We start from the raw sequence: 21,987 nt of genomic DNA, 5'->3' as shown, positions 1-21,987 counted from the left end.
GGTGCCTATAAGTCTTTCCTACCCCCTGCTCCCTTCCTTGCATGCACCAAACAACGCCGATGCCTCCTGTGTCTGATGTGTGCAGGTGAGTACCAGGCGGGCAGCTGGGCCCTTGCCCCATGGCATGTGCGGGATGTCATGGATCCTCCAGCTTCTCAAAGGTCAGGCTCTCTCACAAGGAATCCTACTGTTTGGTGAGGGGAATTCACTGCTTTCTTGGGTTCTTTGAAAAAGCAATAACAGAACTTTCTGTCAAAAATAAGAAATGCAGAGGGATGCATAGAGATGCATGAAAAAGGCATTAAAATGTGTCACGTAAGTTATTTTAAAGGAAACTCTAGCATAACCATCACTAGGCCAAAGCGTAGAATTTCTAGAAGCCCTGTGTGCCCTTTCCCTATCTCAACCCTGCTATCGAAAGTCATCCCTGCCCTGGCTGTGGAGTCACTACCTTGTTGCTTTCCTTTGCTGTGTTCCACCTCAGCGCCTAAACAGTGTTGGGCTCTCCTTTGGGACTGTGGGTCAGTGGTCAGCTGACCACTCTCCCTCTGCCTCCAAGTCTCAGCCTCACCATGTCCTGTGTCACTTGGTGCTGGTCTGCTGTCACACCCCTCACCCTATACCCCTATGGATAGCATCTGCATTGTGGCCAGCTGGCGGCCCTTACAAACCATGCTGTTCCCTTGAACATGTCTCCTGGGCCCACCAGCACCCACTTCCCTGGGACCCAGGATGGTCTCCTCAGCTTTAGTAAGGAACACTGAATTGCTTTTCCAAAGTCACACCTGCCAGAAGCACACTCAGGTCCTGCCATTGCTCATCCTCCCCTGTATGGGGACACCAGGTTTGCAGGAACACCTACTCTGGTGGGAATGTAATGGTATCTCCTTATGATTTTGGTTTCTGTTTTCCTGACTACTAATGAGATGGGATAGCTTTTAGTATCATCATTGTCTACTAGGAGTTTCTCTTTGGTAAAACAGCTTTTCAGGTTTCTTACCCATTTTTACATGGAGGGCTCTCTTTCCCTTATAGTACATCTTGATAAAATCCAGTTACAAACCTGTTATATATACCTTCTCCCTCTCTCTGTTACCTTTGTACTTTCCTAATGGTGTCTTTTGACAAATAGAAGTTCTAAATTTTTAATGTGGTGTAATTTACCAATATTTGTCTTTATGATTACTGCTTTCACTATGCTGTTTAAGAAAGCTTTCTTATGTCAAGCTCATGAACTATTCTCAGGTGTTGTGTTTAAAATCTATTTTCATTAGCCTTTGCATTTAGGTTTATAATACACCTGATTTTTCCTTTTTATGTACTTTTTTAATTGAGAAAGAAATTGCATACAGTGAATAATGCAACTATTTTTAATTGTGATAAAATACATTTAACATAAAACTTACCATCTTAACCATTCCTAATTAGACAGTACAGTGATATTCAGTACACTGACATGATTGTATAGTCGTCATCACCATACATCCCCAGAACTGCAAAGCTGAAACTCTGTGCCCCTTCAGTCCTGCCCATCCTCCCCTCACTCTAGCTCACACCAGCCACCACTATGCTTTCTTTCTGTGACAACACTGCTCTAAGCACTTCACGATCATACAGAACTTGTCTTTTTTCCCTGGCTCATTTCACTTAGCATAATGTCTTCAACATTCATCCTTGTTATAGCATGTTGCTACATGAATTATCTTCCTCTTTGAGGTTGAATACTACTCCATTGTACATATATACCACATTTTGCTTACTATTCATCTGCCAGTGGATGTAAGCAACTTGAGCTGCTTCCATGTGTTAACCATTGTAAGTAATGCTGCTATAAGAATGGGTGTACAAATATCTCTTTGAGACTCTGCTTTCATTTCTTTTGAGTGTATATCCCAGAGTGAATTGCTAGATCTTATGGTAATTTTTCATTTTTTGAGGAACCATTATACTTTTTCCACAGTGGCTGTACCATTTTGCACTCCCACTAACATGCGTAAGTGCACTTTCTACACATCCTCACCAATACCTGTCATTTTCTGAGCTTCTTTTGTTTTGTTTTTATAATAGCCATCCCAATGAGTGTGAGGTGGTATCTCACACTGTAGTTTTGATTCCATTCCCCTAATGATTAGTAATGTTCATCATCTTTTCATGTGCTTACTGACCATCTGTGAATCTTCTTTGGTAAAATGTCTATTCAGGTCCTTTGCCCATTTTTGAATTGGGTTGTTAATTTTTTCTTTTTGTTGAGTTTTAGATGTTCTCTATATATTCTGGATAGTAATACTTTATCAGATATATGATTTATAAATATTTTCTCCCATTTTATGGGTTGCCTTTTTTGCTCTTTGATAGTGACTTGATGCACAAAAATTTAAAATTTTCATAGTCCAATTAAAATTTTTTTCTCTTGTCCCTCTGCCTTTGTTATCATATTCAAGAAATCACCTTCAAATCCAATATAGTGAAGCTTTTGTCCTGTGTCTCTTTCTAAGAGTTTTACTGTTGTAGGTCTTAAATTTAGGTCCTTGATAATTATGAGTTAATTTTTGTATATGGTGTGAGATAAGAGTCTACCTTCATTTTTCTGCATGTGAATGTCCAGTTTTCCCAACACCATTTGTTGAAAAGACTGTACTTTTTCCATTGAATATTCTTGGCACACTTGTCAAAAATCATTTGATCCTACATGCAAAAATTTATTGCTGGGCTCACTATTGTATTCTTTCTCTGTCTGTCCTTATACCAGTACACACTGTTTTGGTTAGTGTAGATTTGTAGTCAGTTTTGATATCAGAAAGTATGAATCCTCTACATTTGTTCTTTTTCAAGATTTGGCTATTTGGAATCTCTTGAGATTTCATATGAATTTTAGGATGCATTTTTTCTAGTTCTGAAAAAGTCTTTGGGATTTTAATAGAAATTGCATTGAATCTGTAGATCACTTTGAGTAGTTTTCATATTTTAATATATTAAGTTTTCCAATCCATGAACATGAGATGTTTCCATTCATTTATTTTAAAATTTATTTCAGCAGTGTTTTATAATTTTCATTGTATGAGTCCTTCACCTCCTTTGCTAATTCCTAAGTATTTTATTCTTTTTGATGCTGCTATGAATGAAATTGTTTTTGTAATTTCCCTTTCAGATTGTTCATGTGTAGAAATGCAACTGACTTTTATGTGTTGATGTATCCTGCTACTTTGCTGAGTTCCAAAGTTCTAACAGTTTCTTGTTTTTTTGGTTTTGCTTTTTTTTTTTTTTTTTGGTATGGGCTCTAGAGTTTTCTACGCATAAAATCATATCACCTGCAGAGGTAATTTTACTTTTTCTGTCCCAGTTTGGATGCCTTTTATTTATTTTTCTTGTCTAATTGCTCTGACCAGAACTTCCAGTACGATGTTGAACTGAATAGAAGTGGTGAAAGCAAGCAACCTTTCCGTGTTTCTCATCTTAGAAGAAATGCTTTTAGTCTTTCACCATTGAGTATGATGTTTCCTGTCAGTTTTTTTATATGGTTTTTATTATGTGGAGATAGTTCCCTTCTGTTTTAAGTTTGTTAAGTATTTTTATCATGAAAGAGTGTTAAATATTGTCAGATGATTTTTGTGCATCAGTCGACATGATCCTGTACTCTTATAACCCCTCCATTCTGCTGATGGGGCGTTTTACATTGATCAGTTTTCATGAATTGATCCATACTTGTATTCTACGAATAAATCCCACTTAGTCCTGGTATATAGTTCTTTGAATACATTCCTAGTATTTTTTTGAGGATTTTTGCATCAATGTTCATAAATGTTGTTAGTCTATAATTTTCTTATATCTCTGGCTTTGGTATCAGGGTAATGCTGGCCTCATAGAATGAATTAAGAAATGGTCTTCCCTCCTCTCCATTTTTTGGGAAAAGTTTGGGAAGGATTGATATTGGTTCTTCTTTAAATGTTTGGTAGAATTCACCTGTGAAGCTAATGATCTGGGGCTCTTTGTTGGGAGATGGATTATTGATTCAATCTCCTTACTAGTTATAAGGACTATTATAGGACTATTCAGATTTTCTATTTCTTGGTGATTTAGTCTTGATAGGTTTTGTGATTTTAGAAATTTATCCATTTCATCTAGGTTATCCAATTTGTTGGTGTACAGTCATTCTTAGTACTCTTATAATTCTTTTTATTTTTGTAGAATAATGTCCCCAACTTCATTTCTGATTTTAATAATTTGAGTTTTCTCTTTTTAATTAGTCTATCTGCTGAAAATTTGTCAATTTTTAAAATCATTTTGAAGAACTAACTTTTGGTCTCATTGATTTTCTCCATTGTTTCCCTATTTATTTCATTTATCTCTGCTCTGATGTTTCTTATCTTCTTCCTTTTGCTACCTTTGAGTTTAGTCTGTTCTTTTTTTTTAGTTCCTTAAGTTGTAAAGTTAAGTTATTGATTTCAGATTTCTTGTTTCTTAATATCTATAATATTTATAGCATTTATAGCTATAAATTTCCCCTTTATTACTGATTTACTGCATTCCATAAGTTTTAGTATATTGTATTTTCATTTTCATTAATCTCTAAGTAATTTCTGAACTCTCTTTGATCTTTTGGTTGTTTAAAAATAATTTTAGTTTCCAGTTTTGTGAATTTTCCAGTTTTCCTTTTGTTATTGATTTCTAACTTCATCCTGTTGTAGTCAAAGAAGATGCTTTGTAGTCAGGGAAGATGCTTTCAAAAAATAACTGTTTTTTGAAGTCTCTTGAGTCTTAATTTGTGGCCTAACATATGGTCTGTCCTGGAAAATGTCTCATGTGCACGTGAGGAATCTGTGTGTGGTAGTTGCTGGGTGGTGCTCTGTGTGTCTGTTGGATCTGGTTGGTTTACTGTACTGCTTAAGTCCTCTGTTTCCTTATTTTCTGTATGGTGGTTCTACCTGTTATTGTGAGTGGAGTAATCAAGTCTCCTAACAACTATTGTAGAATTGTCTATTTCTCTCTTTAATTCTGACAGTTGTTTCTTGATATATTTTGATGGTCTGTCATTGGGTATGTAAATGTTTATAATTGTTTTATCTTCTTGCTGTATTGAATACGTGTCATCCTTTGTCTCTTGTAACCATTTTTTATTTAAAGTCTATTTTTTTCTGATATTAATATAGCCACCCCTGATCTATTTGTGTTACTATTTGTGTATCTCTTTCTATCCTTGTACTTTCAACGTGTCTGTATCTTTGAATTTAAAGTTTGTCTCTTACGGACAGCATGTAGTTGGATCATGTGTTTTTATCTATTCTTCCAGTCTCTGTCTTTTGATTGGAGAGTTTAACCCATTTACATGTAAGTAATTACTGATTAGAAGGGAATTACTTCTGTCATTAAACTGTTTTATATATGTATTATAGGTTTTTTTTGTCTGTCATTTCCTACATTACTGTCTTCTTTGTGTTTAGTTGATTTTTTGGTAGCGAATCATTTAAATTCCTTTCTCATTTTCTTTTGTGTATATTCTTTAGCTATTTTCTTTGTGGTTACCATGGGAATGACATTTAACATCCTAACATTATAGCACTCTAATTTGAGTTTATAACAGCTTAACTTGAATAACACACAAAAACACTGTTCCTTTACAGCTCTGTCCCCACCCCTTTCAGTTGTTGTTGCCACAAAATTATATCTTTATACATGTGTGCCCCAAACATAAGCTGAAAAAATTTTAAAGTGCATTAGTCTCTTAAATTATATAGGAAATAAGATTTGGAGTTACAAACTGAAGTTACAGTAATATTAGCTTTTATACTCATAATTTTTGAAGGATGGAGAAAACAAAAAGTAGAGTGGCAAATTGTTACTATATTACTAATTTATATAACTGCCTATATATTTATCTTTCTTGAGCTCCTTATTTCTCCACATCGCTTTGAGTTACTACCTAGTGTCCTTTCATTTCACTCTGGAGAAACGTGAGCATTTCTTCCAGGGCAGGTTAGTGATCACATCTCCCTCAGTTTTTTTTACCTGAGAATGTCTCAATCTCTCCCTTGCCCTTGAAGGACAGTTCTGCCAGATGCAGGATGCTTAGTTGACAGTTTTTTCCTTTTAGCACTTTGAAAATATTGGCCCACAGTCTTCTGGCCTCTGAAGTTTCTAATGAGATATCTGCTTACTGACCCTACTGAGGATCCCTAATATATGATGACACTTCTCTCTTGCTAATTTCAAGATTATCTGTTCATCTTTGTCTTTTGAAACTTTGATTATAATGTGCCTTTGGTGTTGATCTCTTTTACTTCCTCTTACTTGAAGTTCATGGAGCTTCTTGGATGTTTATATTCACATATTTCATCAAATTTGAGAAGTTTGCAGCCATTATTTCTTCAAATATTTTTGCTGCCCCTTGTTCTCTCTCCCTATGGGACACCCACAATACATATGCTCGTCTGTTTGGTGGTGTCCCACAGGTCCCTTAGGCTCTATTCACTTTTCTTTAATTTGTTTTCCATCTGTTCCTCAGCCTCTGTAAGGCCCATTGTCCTATCTTCAGATTCACTGATTCTTTCTTCTGCCTGCTCAAATCTGCAATTAAATCCCCCTCATTTGCTCACACATTGTTTTCTTGACTTTTGTCACATCCTCCTTCAGTTCTTGGAGCATCTTTAAAATAGTTGTTTTAACATCTTTGTCTAAATATCAGAAAGGGAAACAGAACATAAAGACTCCTAACTCTGGGAAATGAACTAGGGGTGGTGGAAGGGGAGGAGGGCAGGGGGTGGGGGTGAATGGGTGACGGGCACTGAGGGGGGCACTTGACGGGATGAGCACTGGGTGTTATTCTGTATGTTGGTAAATTGAACACCAATAAAAAATAAATTTATTATAAAAAAAATCTTCGGTAGATCTGCCATTAGGTCTTTTCCAGGAACAATTTCTGTTTTTGGGTTTTTTCCCCCTCTGAATGGGATGCTTTTGTTCATATGCCTTGAAATTTTTCATTGAACACTGGACATTTGAATCTGATAATGTGGTAGCTCTGGAAATCATATTCTCCCCCTATCACAGGGTTTGCTGTTTTGTGTGAGTTGTTTTGTTTTGCTTTTTGGTTGCTATAGGCTATCTGCTATGTGGTACCAAAGATTAGCCTGAGGGGTAAGCTTCAGATCTTCTCATGTTTTTTTCCAAGATTTTTCTTGGACATACACAGTCTGTTTCTAATATTTCCTATATAAGCAATAGTTGTCTAACAAACTTGTCTTTAATTTCTGGCTCCCCAAAAGAGGAAAAGTGAAAAATGAAGGGGGATGTAAAAGGGTGCTGGCCCTTTAAATCCCTAGAAGTTGTTCAGCTGGCAGGAGAGGGTCTTACAACAATGTGGGGAGGGGCGACAACAATGGCTGCCTGCCTATTTGTCTGCACCTGTGTTATTAGAATCAATAATCAGAGCCCAGATCCCTCCTATTTGGAGGACAGAGTCTTTTTGCCCACCCTGGCTCCTGCATACTATTCCAGAAACAAGTGGATGATTGCCTGCCATGTGGCTGGGAGTGGAAGATGGGGATGGGTGGCTGCTATTGTGCTAAGAGCTGAAATTGTTCAAAAATAGTTTGCAATTTACCTTCTAAGCCTGAAAGGCCCAAACCTTCAATAGACTCCTAAGTCCAAAATTATTGTTGCATCAGTGTCTGCCCCTGCAAATCAGTGTCTGCCCCTGCAACTGTCATCCAGGTCAAGAGGCAGTTTCTCATTTACAGGTGCTTCCTACTCTGCATCTTCCCAGAATCTTCTTGGTGTAAATTGCAAGCGTACAGCTTGATATATTTTTACATATGTACACAAACACATGACTCCACCCAGAACAGATCTAGATATTTCCAGAACCCAGAAGGCTCCTCCTTCCTGCCTCTCCTAGTCTATTACCCCCAGGGAGAGCCATTAATCTGACTCTGTTCAGTGATTTTGAACTTCATGTAATGGAACCATGCAGTGTGGGCTCTTTGGTTCTGGCTTTTTTTTTTTTTTTGCTATGGGATTCACTTTTTTGTTAATTTAGCAGATGTGGGTTCCAATACATCTTGTAGTATCACACCCATTTAAGAACATGTCTTAGCTTTTTTATATCCTTTCCCATTGGTAGGCACTATGATCACAGTGGCTGTGAATATTCATATGCATTAACTGTGCTCCTGTCTCTTGGTTTTACATCTAGAAGTGGAATTGCTGGATAACCGGGTATGTGTAGGTGGTAGAAGGTACTTCCAAAGACCTCTTGAAATTGTTCGTGACCTTTGCTACATCCTCACCAGCACATACTGCCTGGCAGTATTTCTCACTTTAGCTATTCTCCTGGGTCTGTCATTGTATATCTTTGTGGATTTAGTTTGCATTTCCCTGAGGATTAGTCATATTAAGGACCTTTCCATATGCTTGATGGTATTTTGGATGTACTCTTTTGTGATCCAATTTTGCAAAGACTTCACCCATTTTAAAATTTATGTTAACTGAATTTTTCATATTGATTTGTAGGAGTTCTTTATGTATTCTGTATGTGAGTCCTTTGTAATAAATTCCTTATCTGAATCTTTTGTAATATATTGAAAATTCTTTCTCCCAGTCCATAGTTTGGCAAATAATATAGTCTATGGGCCAAATCCATCCTATGGCCTATTTTATAAGTCCTACAAGTTAAGAGCAGTTGTTGTAATTTCCAAAAGACAAACACATAAACCAAGATAAAGAAGAATATGTGACAGAGGCCATATGTGGCTCATAGAACCTAAAATACTTTCTAGCCCAGTCTGTGTCTACGGCTTGTCTTTACAATATCTTAATAGTGATATTTTGGGTAACAGAATTTCTTTATTTTAATGAAGTCCAGTGAACCATTTTTTTAAATGTTTAAGGATTTTTATGTGCTAATATCTTTTGTCTGCCTTCTGGTCAAGATATTCTTCTATGTTTTCTTCTATAAACTGTATTATTTTAAGTCTACCTTCCATTTCATGTTAATTTTTCCATATGGTATTAGGTATGGTTAAGATTTTTTCCCAGGTTGATTGCTATTTATTTCAGTATCATTTATTAAAAGTACCATCGTTTCCCTGCTGAATTACAGTAACATATGCGTAGCAAGTCAGACTGCTGCTGTCAGAAGTTCAGAGAAAAACAAGTAAAACCAGTGGAGCACTGAAGTAGTAATTAGCAAAAGTTTATTGTGCACACACCAAAATGACAGTTTACAAACCAGGATACTCAAATCAAGACATGGAACAAGGCTCGAAGGTATATTGTCATAAAGCAGCTTGTGTGGTGTGGAGGCAGGATCTGGTTATTCTTCACAGCAATGGACTACAACATTAGAATTGGGGGGGGCACAATTTGAGATTCACTTATGATTTTCAGAGGTACAAGCAAGAAGTGACCCAGGTCAAGTTAGCCTTGCTTATCTTGCCAAATAGACTAGATGAAGCTTTGCTTGTAGGACTACATTGGTTTCATCTGCTCTGGGAATTTTCAAGGCTGGTCTCCATGTGTGTTTGATTGTAACACCATGCAATGTGGATCTTTTTCTGAACTCTGTTCTGTTTCATGTTTTGTTTTGTTTTTTTGTCTATCCTGTGCTTATCCCCTGCCTTAGTTATGATAGCTTTGTAATACGTCTTGATGCCCTGTGGTATGTCTTCCATCTTTGTGTTTCTTCTATATGGTATTGTCTGTTCTTAGGCTCTTTGCACTGCCATAAAAATTCTTTGATCTACTTTTTTTAAAACCCTGCTGGTATTTTGATTGTATTTTTATGTATATGACAAAGGACTCATATGCAGACTATAACAGAGAAATCCTATCAATGAGAAAACACCAGTTAACATATTTTTTTAAAGATTTTATTTATTTATTCATGAGAATACACAGAGAGGAGAGAGAGAGAGAGGCAGAGGGAGAAGCAGATTCCATGCAGGGAGCCTGACACAGGACTCGATCCCAGGTCTCCAGGATCACGCCCTGGGCTGTAGACGGCGCTAAACCGCTGAGCCACCGAGGCTGCTCTGGTTAACATAATTTTTAAATGGGCTACAATTTGAAATGAATCTAATGAAAGATGTACACACCCCTACTCATGGGGCCACACCCCTAGCACCAGCACCTAGCTGAGTCCTACCCAAGTTGCTGATCCACAGAAGTGGGGACAAAACAGCGTTTGCTTTGGACTGGTTTATTGCATGACAGCAGGTAACTGATATACACTGGCCCAGCTTCCTCTCAGTCCCTGCTTTGTAGCATGATGTCGTGGTATGATGCGGCATCCAGCCTGGCTGCAGGGCCCAGAGCCCAGCTGGGCTTAGGCCTCAGTTCTGCCTGCTGCTTTGTAGTTTGTATCTTTTCCTCCTCTGAAGAGCTGTTTCTGTCTTATTGTGTTTCTTTTAAGAAATTGTTTTTTTTTGGGGGGGGACGCCTGGGTGGCTCAGTGGTTCAGCATCTGCCTTTGGCTCAGGGCGTGATCCTGGAGTCCCAGGATTGAGTCCTACATTAGGCTCCCTGCATGGAACCTGCCTCTCCCTCTGCCTGTGTCTCTGCTTCTCTCTCTGTGTCTCTCATGAATAAATAAAATCTTTAGAAAAAAAGAAATTGTCTTTTTGCTTTGCTCTTTTTGTATTTATCCATTTCTTCTTTTTTTAATTTTTATTTATTTATGATAGTCACAGAGAGAGAGAGAGAGAGAGGCAGAGACACAGGCAGAGGGAGAAGGAGGCTCCATGTACCGGGAGCCTGACGTGGGATTCGATCCTGGGTCTCCAGGATCGCGCCCTGGGCCAAAGGCAGGCGCCAAACCGCTGCGCCACCCAGGGATCCCTTATCCATTTCTTCTTATGCCTAAACACAGGGAGTACATTAATGTGCAAGTTTACTGTACCGTTTCAACTGGAAGCTCCAAAAGTTTGTCACCAGAGTTTCTGTTCCTGAGGTATGGCTTACGCCTGAAGGGGTCCATTGTCTGTCCTTTGATGCTCTGTTCCTTGGCTTTCTTTTTCTCATTTATTTCTTTGACTGTGGAGTTTGGGCATACTTTAACTGATACTTTGCCTAGATACTCTTTACTTGTATCATACTTGTCCTGCTCCTAACTTCTCTGGACCCTCTTTATTACGTCTTTCAGAATTTCAGCCTCAAGGCCATTCTTGTCTGATGAAGAATAGAATGCAGGTGATTTTTCAGCAGGGTTGCTTGGTTTGTCTCTGCTGTTTTCTTTTATAATTACTTTTTAAAAGTCCTGGCTGCCTTCTCCTTTTCTTCTGATGGAAGTGGCAAAGGGGTGAGGGATTGGTAAATTCGGCATGCTCTTCTCCTCTTTTCTGCTCCATTCTGTGTCAGACATTTCATGGGACATGGTTAGATTCTTTTTACTTGGACCACCCAGACCTTCCACCCTTGAAGCCAGGCTGTATCCCATGAGGTTCGGTGTGGTTGTTCAGAGCATTGTCCCTGGTGTCCCCTGTGGCTGCTCTCTCTGCTCAGTGGGAGGGAACTATGGGGTCGTCACTATGGTTACCATGAAGTTTGGTCCTACCTGTTTTACCTTGGGATACTTTGGATGTTTTGAAGTTTATGATATGATTCTAGGTCCCTTTTCTAGTAGTAATATTCCTGGAGAATTCATTCTTTCCTTTATTTCGGTGTGTTATTTCCTATTTTGCTTCTTTCACTTTGCTTCCTGAGGTTTGGGAGAGAATGATTCTATGAGCCTGAGTTTTCCATTGAGTCAAAATATGTACTTTTAATTTCCATTTTGATAAATTGTAGGCTGTTTTTTAATCCTTATAAGAGCTTTTGTTGGGAATTGTTTGATGAGCAAATTAAATAATCTTACATTGTGAAATCCTTTAGTGAGATTTCGTGTCACACTCACAGTCTCGTCTCAAGGAATTGGAGCAAGAAGCTCATTTTGTTGCAGGAGAGCAGTTTCTTATAACAAGTAATAATCAGCTTCAAGAGGTAAGGCTAAATTTTGTTTTGTTTTGTTTTATAAAATATACTTCTTAGGAATTAAAGAGAGATCTATTCTGAATTTATAAATAGTATTTTATGTTGATTTTCTGGAAAGTATGTAAGTTGTCTGTTTTCTCACAATGAGATCTATCTCTTCAAAGCCTGAACACTGGGTGTTATTCTGTATGTTGGTAAATTGAACACCAATAAAAAATAAATTTATTATAAAAAAAGAATAATCCAAGAAAAGTATGAGATCAGAATCTGAGTGCTTGTAGCACCTAATTGGGTGGGCTGCTATGGCTGGGTAGTGGTGTTCAAGGTTTCTCTCAAATCTGAGATCCGCTCAAGTGACACTGCTTTTGTTGAAGATCCTCTTCGGCAAGCTAAAGCTGCACCTGATGAGTCCCATGGAGACTCTTCCCAGAACAGGGCTGCAGAGACTCCCGTCCACATCAGAAGCTGTGGTAAGTTCAAAAATTGTCCCTTTCTTTTTGAGACAGTAGCATGTCTACACCACATGTGAGTCACCTGCAGACCTGCCTGTGCCCCCTGCAGTGGGCTGTGTGGCAGTGACTCCTACAAGGTGCTCCTGGCAAGGCTACCCTCCTGGTATGAACCACAGAGAAAGATGCAGGCAGTAGTTTTCCAGAAGCAATCCATTGACTTCATTTTCTGCCAAGGACAATGAGGTAGAATTTTGTTCTGAAAACAAATTGTTGACAATCCAGTCACAGCCTCTTTATTTCACGACTCTGTTAGAAACTAGAAATGGGGAAGGTCATCAGTCTTCTCCCTTCCTAGATTTATTTTAGAAAGTTTAAGCTACCTTTCCCCTAAGAGGAGCTTGTGTTTTAAAGGACAGGGAGGAGTGAGAGTCTGCTCTATCAGAATGGCAGAGTATAGGGATGCCTGGGTGGTTCAGTGGGTTGAATGTCTGCCTCTTGATTTTGGCCCTGGGGTTGTAGCCTCAGGGTCATGGGATTGAGTTCCGAGTCACACTCTGTGCTCGAGGCAGGGGAAGTCTACTTGGGATTCTTTGCCTCTCCCTCTTCTGTTTGCTGTCTAAAATAAATGAATAAATCTTTAAAACATATATTTAAAAACAGAATGACAGAGTATAAATAGATGTTCAGAATCCATAAGATTCATGAAAGCATGCAGAGTGGGGATCAGTAAGTAAGTGGACTTGGGGGCCCCAGCATGGGTTCTCGGGGTTGTGTCCAGCACTGGACTTAGCAGCAGCTTCCCTCCCTCCCTGCACACATGGCCAACAGCACCACATGCTCTGCTCATCTTGGCCTTGCCAGAGTCCCCTGCCTTCTGACTACCCTCATGTGCAGCCCTCAGTGGGCTCAGGTGGTAGTTCTTGAGTGAATCAGGGACACATATAGAGTGATGTGTCAGGAAGCGGGTTTGAATCCGCCCCTTCCCCACCTCAGTGGACGTCCGTCATCCTCCTGAGTCCTTGGGAACCCACAGTGAGTGGAGTTAGGGCAGTGGAGTCAGCTAGCACAACTACCTGCACAGCTTGAGGGTGTACTTGACTATTCTGTGTCTGAGTTTCCTGATCTATAAAAGAAGGATAATAACAGTCCTTTCCCTATAGCAATCTTGTGAGTATTTAACAAGTGTATATGTGTGCCTGTGTGTAAAACAGTTTTTGGGACCATGCCTGACATATGAGCTCTCAAAAACCAACAAGTACTTGCTGTGATTATTAGCTAGCTACTTCCTCCAGAAACCTACAAGTTGTGTTGGATTTTCTTCCAGCCTTACCCTGCAGTCAGCCTTACAGTCTCTACCTGCAAATATAGGTCTTGAGTGTGCCTGTTCCCTCCCTTCTCACTGTCACCAGCTCAGTCACCTCCCACTCACAATCCTGCAAAGCCCCCTAAGCAGTGTCCCAGCTGCTCTTACCTTGCTGGTTATGCATCACATCCAGGCAGAGTGATCTTTTACACCATTAGAAACATCATGTCATTCACCTGACATACATTCCAGGGGCTTCCTGTGACACTTAGATTAGTGTGTCCCCAGGTCCCAGGTCTGGCCCTGTCCCTTCTCCAGCTCCCTTCACACCCAGTGTCCCGTGAGCACACTTGCTCTTCACAGGTTCTGCACGAGCTCTTTCCTGGTCTGTACACTCTTCTGGAGTTTGCGCAGTGGCTTCTGATTGTTGGCTTAAGTATTGCTTTCAGACAGACCTCCCCTGGCCACAGAGACAACAGTAATGCCTCCAGGCATTTGTTTCCTGCACCTAAAGTTACCTTAGTTACTGGCTTGCTTATTGCTCTAGGATGTAAACTGTGCAGATCAAAGCTTTCGTTTGACTTGTTCAGTACAACTTCAGAGCCAAACAGCCAGAACTAGCACCTGGTGGGGCTGAGCCAAATGTCTCTCTGTTCACTGAGATCTGGGGCAGCAGGGAGCAGGACCCATCCTCCCAAGAGAAACCAGCATGGATTTGACACCTGCATGGAAGAGAGGGCCACCATGCCTGATAGCCGGAGCAGCAGCGGAACCTGGCAAAGCCACATACTCCCCTCAGGTGGCCCTTAGCAGAGAGGGTCTCTGGCCAACTTATTCTCTGTCCCGGCACCAGCTGGCAGTGTTGCCCTTCCCTCTGCTGCTCCTTCGCTCTTCCAGACAACCAGCAACTACAAAAGGAAACCTAACTCTTTTGGTGTCAATGTGCTTTCTTATAGACAGAATTATCACAATGGCCTTCATTATTTTTCACAGAGATATGATTGATGTAAATCATATTAACCTCTCCTTTTAACTGATCAAATTATACTATTTTGTGCATTTAAAAAAGATGAACTTTTACTAGGGAACACATGTACATGGATCTAAATTGAAAATTAAGACTGCTGTCTTTCCTTAACCTTCCTGTTCCATGGGGGAGGGATGTGGACTTCAGTAAAATGGGAAGCCAGGGACAGTTCAAGTGAGGGTGCAACTATGATCTTAGATATGGTTTTATCAGGCTTTTATTTTGATTAGATTTTATATTTTATTTCACAGCAATATTGAGTGGAAAGTACAAAGAAGTATCATATCCTGCCTTCCTCCCACCTACGACACCCTCTCTCACTCTGTCTCCCTTACTATCAGGATCCCCACCAGTGGGACCAGTGGGACCATTGGTTACACTTGATGAACCTCCACTGACATGTCATCATCACCCAAAGTCCATAGTTCACCTCAGGAGTCAATGCTTCTATTGCATTCTCTAGGTTTAGATAAATATGTAAGGACAGGTGCCCACCCTTATGGTATCACACAGAGTAGTTCACAGCCATAAACACTCTCATGCTCCACCCACACCCCCTCTCCACCCTCCCCTGCCCCGATATTTTCACTGTCCCCATAGCTTCACCTTTTCCAGAATGTCCTGTAGGTGGAATCCTACAGCATGCAGCATTTTCAGATTGGTTTCTTTCCCCTTCGTAACGTGCATTTAAATTTCCTCCATGTCTTTTCCTGACTTGATAGCTTGTTTCTTTTTTTTTTTTAAGATTTTATTTATTTGGGATCCCTGGGTGGCGCAGCGGTTTAGCGCCTGGCTTTGGCCCAGGGCACGATCCTGGGGACCCGGGATCGAGTCCCACGTCGGGCTCCCGGTGCATGGAGCCTGCTTCTCCCTCTGCCTGTGTCTCTGCCTCTCTCTCTCTGTGTGTGACTATCATAAATAAATAAAAATAAAAAAAATTAAAAAAAAGATTTTATTTATTTATTGATGAGAGACATAGAGAGAGGCAGAGACATAGGCAGAGGGAAAAGCATGCTCCCTGTGGGCAGCCCAATGCGAGACTCGATCCCAAGACCCCAGGATCACGACCTGAGCCAGAGGCAGACGCTGAACCACTGAGCCACTCAGATGCCCCATATATATTGTTTCTTTTTAATGATGAATAATAGTCCATTGTCTGAATGGACCACAGTTTATTACTCATTCACCTTCTGAAGGACATCTTGGTTGCTTCTAAGTTTTGGCAGTGAGGAAGAAAGCTGCTATAAACATCTGTGTGTAGGTTTTGTGTGGACATAAATTTTCAGCTCCTCTGCTTGAATACCACAGAGCATGATTGCTGGATCATATGGTGAGAGTATATTGAGTTTTGCAAGGAATTGACAAACTATCCCCAAAGTGGCTGTACCATTCTGCATTCCTGCCATCCGTGAGCAGGAGCTCCTGTGGCTCTGCATCCTTGCCATTGCATGGTGTGGTCAGTGGATCCTGCCCATCCTAACAGATATTTGCTGTGTCCTAAAAAGTCCACTCATATAGCTGGTTGAAGAAAGGAGGAGTCCCATTAATAGGCTATCACTGTGGGGTGGGGACTGAAGCTCAGCAGTCCAAGTGACAGTTGTGACAGTGAAGCAACAGACAAATTTTCAGAGCAGAAAGAAACTCTGTGCATGTGAGTTCATGTGAGTCCACAGAGGACTGTGGGGGTAGCTCTTGGTTTTCTCAGTTGTGCAACTGAGCAGATAGAAAAGGCCACCAGTCAGGAAAAACAGAGAGGAGCAGTTTGCAGGGAGAGTCACACATTCATTCTCAGACATATTACGACAGAGATGTCACAGGAGCTGTCTGGGCAGTGAGAGGTCTTGTGCTGGAGATGCATACTTGAAAGTAGTCAGTTTTTAGTAAAGTTGCCCTGGGATGGTGGTCCCTTACCCTGACCGGAGCTTTGGAAAAACACCCATGCCCAGGGTGGCAACTGATCTACAGAATCATGTCTGTGGGCTAGACTACCCAGGCCCAGGCATGTCTTTGAAGCTCCCGGCTGTTTCTCATAAGCCAGCTAGCATTGATAACCACAGAACGGAACGCTGAGAAACTGACACTTAGAGGTCAGGAAAGAGGAGGTGCCAACAAGAGGCTACGGAGAGTGGCCACGGAGAGAAGGGAGCTGAGAAGAATGTGTGGTCAGGAGCCAGCATGGAGCGTGTGATAAAGCTTGCAGGGCGGTAGGCAGTTGCGGCACTGCCTCTGATCATGAACCAATGCTGGTAAGGCTTTGTCCAAAATTTCATGAGATCAAATACTTAAATCTTTTCAAGTGTTCTTGGACGGCTCAAGTAGAGAGATACAGGGAGCCTGTGGTTAGAAAGTTACTTTGTGAGTAAGGTATCAGGATAAGGAGAGTTAACCGATCTTAAGCAGTTTTCTTGGCTAAGTGTTTTCATGTACTCTCAACCCTCTGGGGATAGCTTTTCTAAGGAAACGGCAATTCTGGGTTGTACTGAGGTAGGATGCCTCCCCCTTAGCAGTGCCTACTCCCACGATACTGTGTCGACTCTCTGGTTTATGATTCTGTGGCTAGCCACAACCCTAGGGTCCTCAGTCTTTATTCAAACAGACAGGGACACAATTCCATGCCTTACAGTGTTACATAAGAGTTATAGCATCAGTTACTCAAAGTGATTTATATAGATTCAAAACAATCTTAATTAAAACCCTAGCAGCAGTTTTTCGTAGAAGCTGACAAGCTGATTACCAAATTGACACAAGTGCAAAAATTTAAGACCCAGTGTGATCTTGGGAAACACTACTGGAGGACTTAGTCTGTTGGACATCAAGACTAATCCTAAATCAATAGGGATTGCTAGGAACTAAGTGGACAGTGTAGTGTCAATTCAAGTGTAAACAAATAGACCAGTGGACACAGGATGAGGAGTCCACATGCGAGTATGAAAGGCATGATCTCTGAGATGGCGGCTCTACAAAGCAGTGAGTAAGGAGGGCTTTCATAAATGACCCCTTATTTCATGCCATACACAGAAATAGACTCCAAGCAAATTTTACATCTAAATGTAAAAAGCAAAACAACGAAGATTGTAGAAAATGCCATAAGGATAAATCCTCAAGATCCTGAGGTGGGTAAATGTTCCTGAACAGGACACAAAATACATCACACTTACAGGAAAAGATTGATAAATTGGATGATAGTAGAATTAAGAATCTCTGTTTTTGAAGAGATGCCATTAAACAAGTAAATAAGCAAGTCACAGAGGGCAAAGAGATTTCCAGTAAATATAACCAACTGAAAAAAACCCTGTCCAGAATTACAAATTCCTATAAATCAAGGGGGAATAAAAGACACACAAGCCAATTTTTTAGATGAGCAAAAGACATTAACAGGGGTTTAATGAGGGAAGATATCTATTGAGTCAATGAGTATGTGAACACTGTCCAACTGCATTAGTTGTTGGGGAAATACATATGAAACTATGATGGAATATCACCTCACATTTACCAGGATGGCTCTCATTAAGACCTGGGACAATGTGTGTTAGCAAAGATGTGGAGCAACTGGAATGTTCATGTGGTGCTGATGGGGCACAAACTGGTGCCTTTACATGGGAGAACTGCCTGCTGTTGCCTCTGCTGCAGTTGGCCTTGTAATCCCACTCCTCTCTGTGTTTCTGCTCAACACAGCTGCAGACAGAAGTTAACCAAAATCCAGACTCCCAGTGTTCACAGCAGCACTATTCATCATAGCCCATAAACCACCCACTAGTATCCATCAAGGATAAAATATAGTTGTCCTGCATTCACACAGTTGAGAACAGGGCTTGCTGCTTCATATAACACAGATGAGCCCTGAAACCATCATGTTGGGCAAAAGCCACACACAGAGTACCTGTGATAGGATAGGAAGTTTGATAGGAAGGAAGGTAGCTAGGGAAGGTGGCCTTAACAGTGGAGGTCAGAGTGGTGGTTACCTGCAGGGGAGGGCAGGGACCCACAGGGGACCTGTAATGCGCCGTGTGCATGGCTGTACCTAAGTGTATTCACTGTGTTGGCAATCAAGCAAACCATGTTCTTATGATCTTATGTTGTCCCGTATGTAATGTTTTGACCTTTTAAAATGAGTTTTAAAATCCATCATCCTATTCTGGTGTCACCCCCCAGACTTCATGCCAGGATAACTGTGATTGAAATGTTGGGTGTTCCTAAAGTCTTGAGTTACACATTTGTAGCCATTTTCTTAGTTCATTCTCCTACGTGGTATTTTACATACCCTGGATTTAGATTTCATGAATTTAAATCTCAGGAGGAATCTTGTTTCCAAGCTTATGTGAAGTGTCTTTAGCTCCCATATGGACAGCAATGATTTTGCAAGGGATTTAGATTAAGACACTTGATAAGCCGAGTTTATTATGAATCTTCACTTTGGAAAATACGGTCAATACAGACCATTTATTATTAGGATTTTCTCCAACTGAAAGTAAGTCTTCAAAATGTCAAAATTAAATGAAGGAATTATATTGGTGACATTTAGTCTCATTTTTCAGTTAAATGCTTTGCAGGACCTTCATCCATTACCCAAGATAATTCTGGAATATAGGCGGGTAAGTTCCCTTTGTGTGTGAGTGAGTGAGTGAGTGGGTGAGGGAGGGGAGCCATATGGCACCGCCTCTGATAAGACCAATCCGTCATCACAAAAGTAGCCCTGGCAGTGTTCTGAAGGGAACAGCACCTGTTCAAGACAGCCTGGTACCAGTGCTGCTCTGGTGCAGCCCGCTCAGCTCCATTCCAGCCACAGTCAGCCCACTCAGCAGTGGGTCACAGGGTCCCACATGGATGAAGACAAGTGAAGATGGGAAGGGGATGTGTGTACTGTCATGGGGCGGCTTTGCTGTGGGCTCAATTCTACCACCATGGAGTTCAGAAGCCTCTTTCTCAGGCCTTGTCCTACTCCCCGCCCTGGGCCTGGTGAGGTTACCCGCAGCCTCCTGAGCATGTTCGCTGACACACTCCCTTTTGTCACTAACATGGACCCCTCATGTCGCTGTCAGGCCCCCTTCTTCCTCAGCTGCCCACGCTTCCTCTGTTCACGTGCCTGCCATGTATCCCCTGATGTTCGTGAACCACATCCATAACTTTGGCCACCGCTTGTACCATCAGTCTGTCATTCCCTAACCTGTGTCCTGCTGCTCTCCTGAGGTGTGGCGGCTGACAGGGCTTGGTCATGGCACCATTCCTTCTCCTTGAACGGATGAAATGATTGGAAGAGAACTAAAGGCACCCTAGGGCACAGGGAAGGATGGAGATTCAGGACCTTCCATTTATCTCTGCAATGTTTCTGTGAAAAGAATTATCCCGCAAAAGGAGGTAGGGTGCTGTCTTTCTCTGTGGGCCATTGTTATTTAATTCTGGGTGCCACACCAGGCTGTTTCAGGGCCCCCTGGAGTAATTGGAGCTGACACGTGAGCCGCACGTGCCCAACACTCTGTGAAACACTGCTTTGATGTGAGTTCCTGTTCCAATGCTTAAACAAGAAAATGATTACTTCTGTCCATGTGACCTAGGTTCACAAGACCAAGTCAGCCTTTGTGGATGGATTACTAGCTTTTGTGAGAAAGGTAACTGCACTTAAACGAGGTACTGTGCTTGGGGATGTGGTTTCCATGTGGCTTCAGATACACATACAATTTACTAGAGTTTTAGTTAATGATGAAATCAAATATTCTTGAGCCGTGAGACACAATTTTGTTATTTCTCAGGTCTCATGAGGCTTGAGTTGCCATCATGCCTTCAGACCTGGAGCTGCATTTTAGGAAGCTGTGGGGCAGTCCAGGCACTCTTAAATCTGTCCCTCCCCTCTTCTTTTGCTCACTTCAAGGAGATGCTGTTCAAATTCACACGTGAAGAGCCTGCAGTCAGGTGTGCTGTGACTGGCCCTGTCTGGGTAGCACAGCCCCCGTGGCATGTGATCCTCCTCTCCCTACACACAGTGGTTTGAAGGAACACAAAGACCTACATGTCCTGTTGCCGCTTCTGCACGGTTGGGGGAACCTCCTTGTTCGTCAGCAGGTTGCTGACACCCAGGGACCTTTCAGGTTTCAGGGCGTAGGGCCAGCAGCTGGTGGACTTATGCAGGAAAGCAGTGAGTGTTTAATGCTATGTGCAGTGAGACTGAAGGGTCAGGATGTTCTTGACTTCATGTGGCATTGCCAGAGCTGAAACTGATTCTTTTTAACTTATAAAGGGCTCCATTTCCTCTATGTGGAATCAGACTGGAACTGTGACCGGAAGACTTTCAGCCAGGCATCCGGTAAGTCAGCTCTCCCTGTTAGACACCAAGTTTCCGTGCCTCTGAGTTGAATTTTTGCCTGTACCTGTGTTTGCCTGCACACTTTTCCATTTCTAAGAGGGGCCCCATTGCTGATGTGTTTTACTCTGCTTCTCCACTTGACTGATACTTACTTAGCACCTGCCATGTTCTGGGAATAAGACACATGCCCTCTACTGTCACAAAGCATTGAGTTAGTGAGGGATCCTTTCCATCCAGAGAGTCAAAAGTGCTGCGGATGAGGGCAAAAGCAACACCCCGTTCCCACTCCCCCTTCCTTGTCTGCAGATTTGTGCTGGACAGGAGGCTTCTGATGTCCAGAAATGTGTTGGACTGTCTGATGCTCCAGTGACCTCCTCTTTTCCCTTGTTGTTGCTTCAGACTGTCTCTGATGAAAAAAACTATAAATACTCTTGAATTTATGATGCAGCTTTAATAACACTCAAAGCAATTAGCTTTTTAAATGGCTTTATAGGGCACTTAGGTGGCTCAGTCATTTAGGCATCTGCCTTTGGCTCAGGTCGTGATCCCAGGGTACTGGGATCAAGTCCTGAGTCAAGTTCCCTGCTCCATGGGGAGTCTACTTCTCTCTCTCCCTCTGCTCCTCCCTCAGCTTGTACTCTCTTACTCTCTCTTTCAAATAAGTAAATAAAATATTTTTAAAAAATAAAAACTAAGTGGCTTCATATTTTTGAATTAAAGATGATTCACTACTAATTTTTCATTGCAGAACAGTACGTTAATACAGAAATGTAAAAAAGCAAAAACAAAAGAACCTAATAAAAATCACCTGTTATTCCACCATGCAGAATTAACCATAGCTAACACTTTGGTGTCTATCTGTATTGACTTTTTGCTAAGTACACGTATTTATAAAACACTGTTTTTCTACCAAAATAAAACCACACTTTTATTTTATATTTTTCAA

General features: G+C 41.2%; 1 protein-coding gene across 1 annotated transcript in view; it reads left to right on the top strand.

Annotated features, from left to right (window-relative positions):
* Window positions 1-21,987, top strand: part of LOC129510188 (DNA polymerase nu-like) — a 117,375-nt gene that overhangs the window by 5,126 nt on the left and 90,262 nt on the right. The window contains 5 exon segments of the mRNA XM_055326170.1: window positions 11,887-11,970; window positions 12,336-12,428; window positions 19,279-19,335; window positions 20,296-20,349; window positions 20,976-21,041. Coding sequence (XP_055182145.1) covers window positions 11,887-11,970; window positions 12,336-12,428; window positions 19,279-19,335; window positions 20,296-20,349; window positions 20,976-21,041 — 354 coding nt within the window.

Source organism: Nyctereutes procyonoides, unplaced genomic scaffold, assembly GCF_905146905.1.
Source record: "Nyctereutes procyonoides isolate TBG_1078 unplaced genomic scaffold, NYPRO_anot_genome, whole genome shotgun sequence".
NCBI lineage: Eukaryota > Metazoa > Chordata > Mammalia > Carnivora > Canidae > Nyctereutes > Nyctereutes procyonoides.
This window is presented reverse-complemented; position numbering and strand designations above follow the sequence as displayed.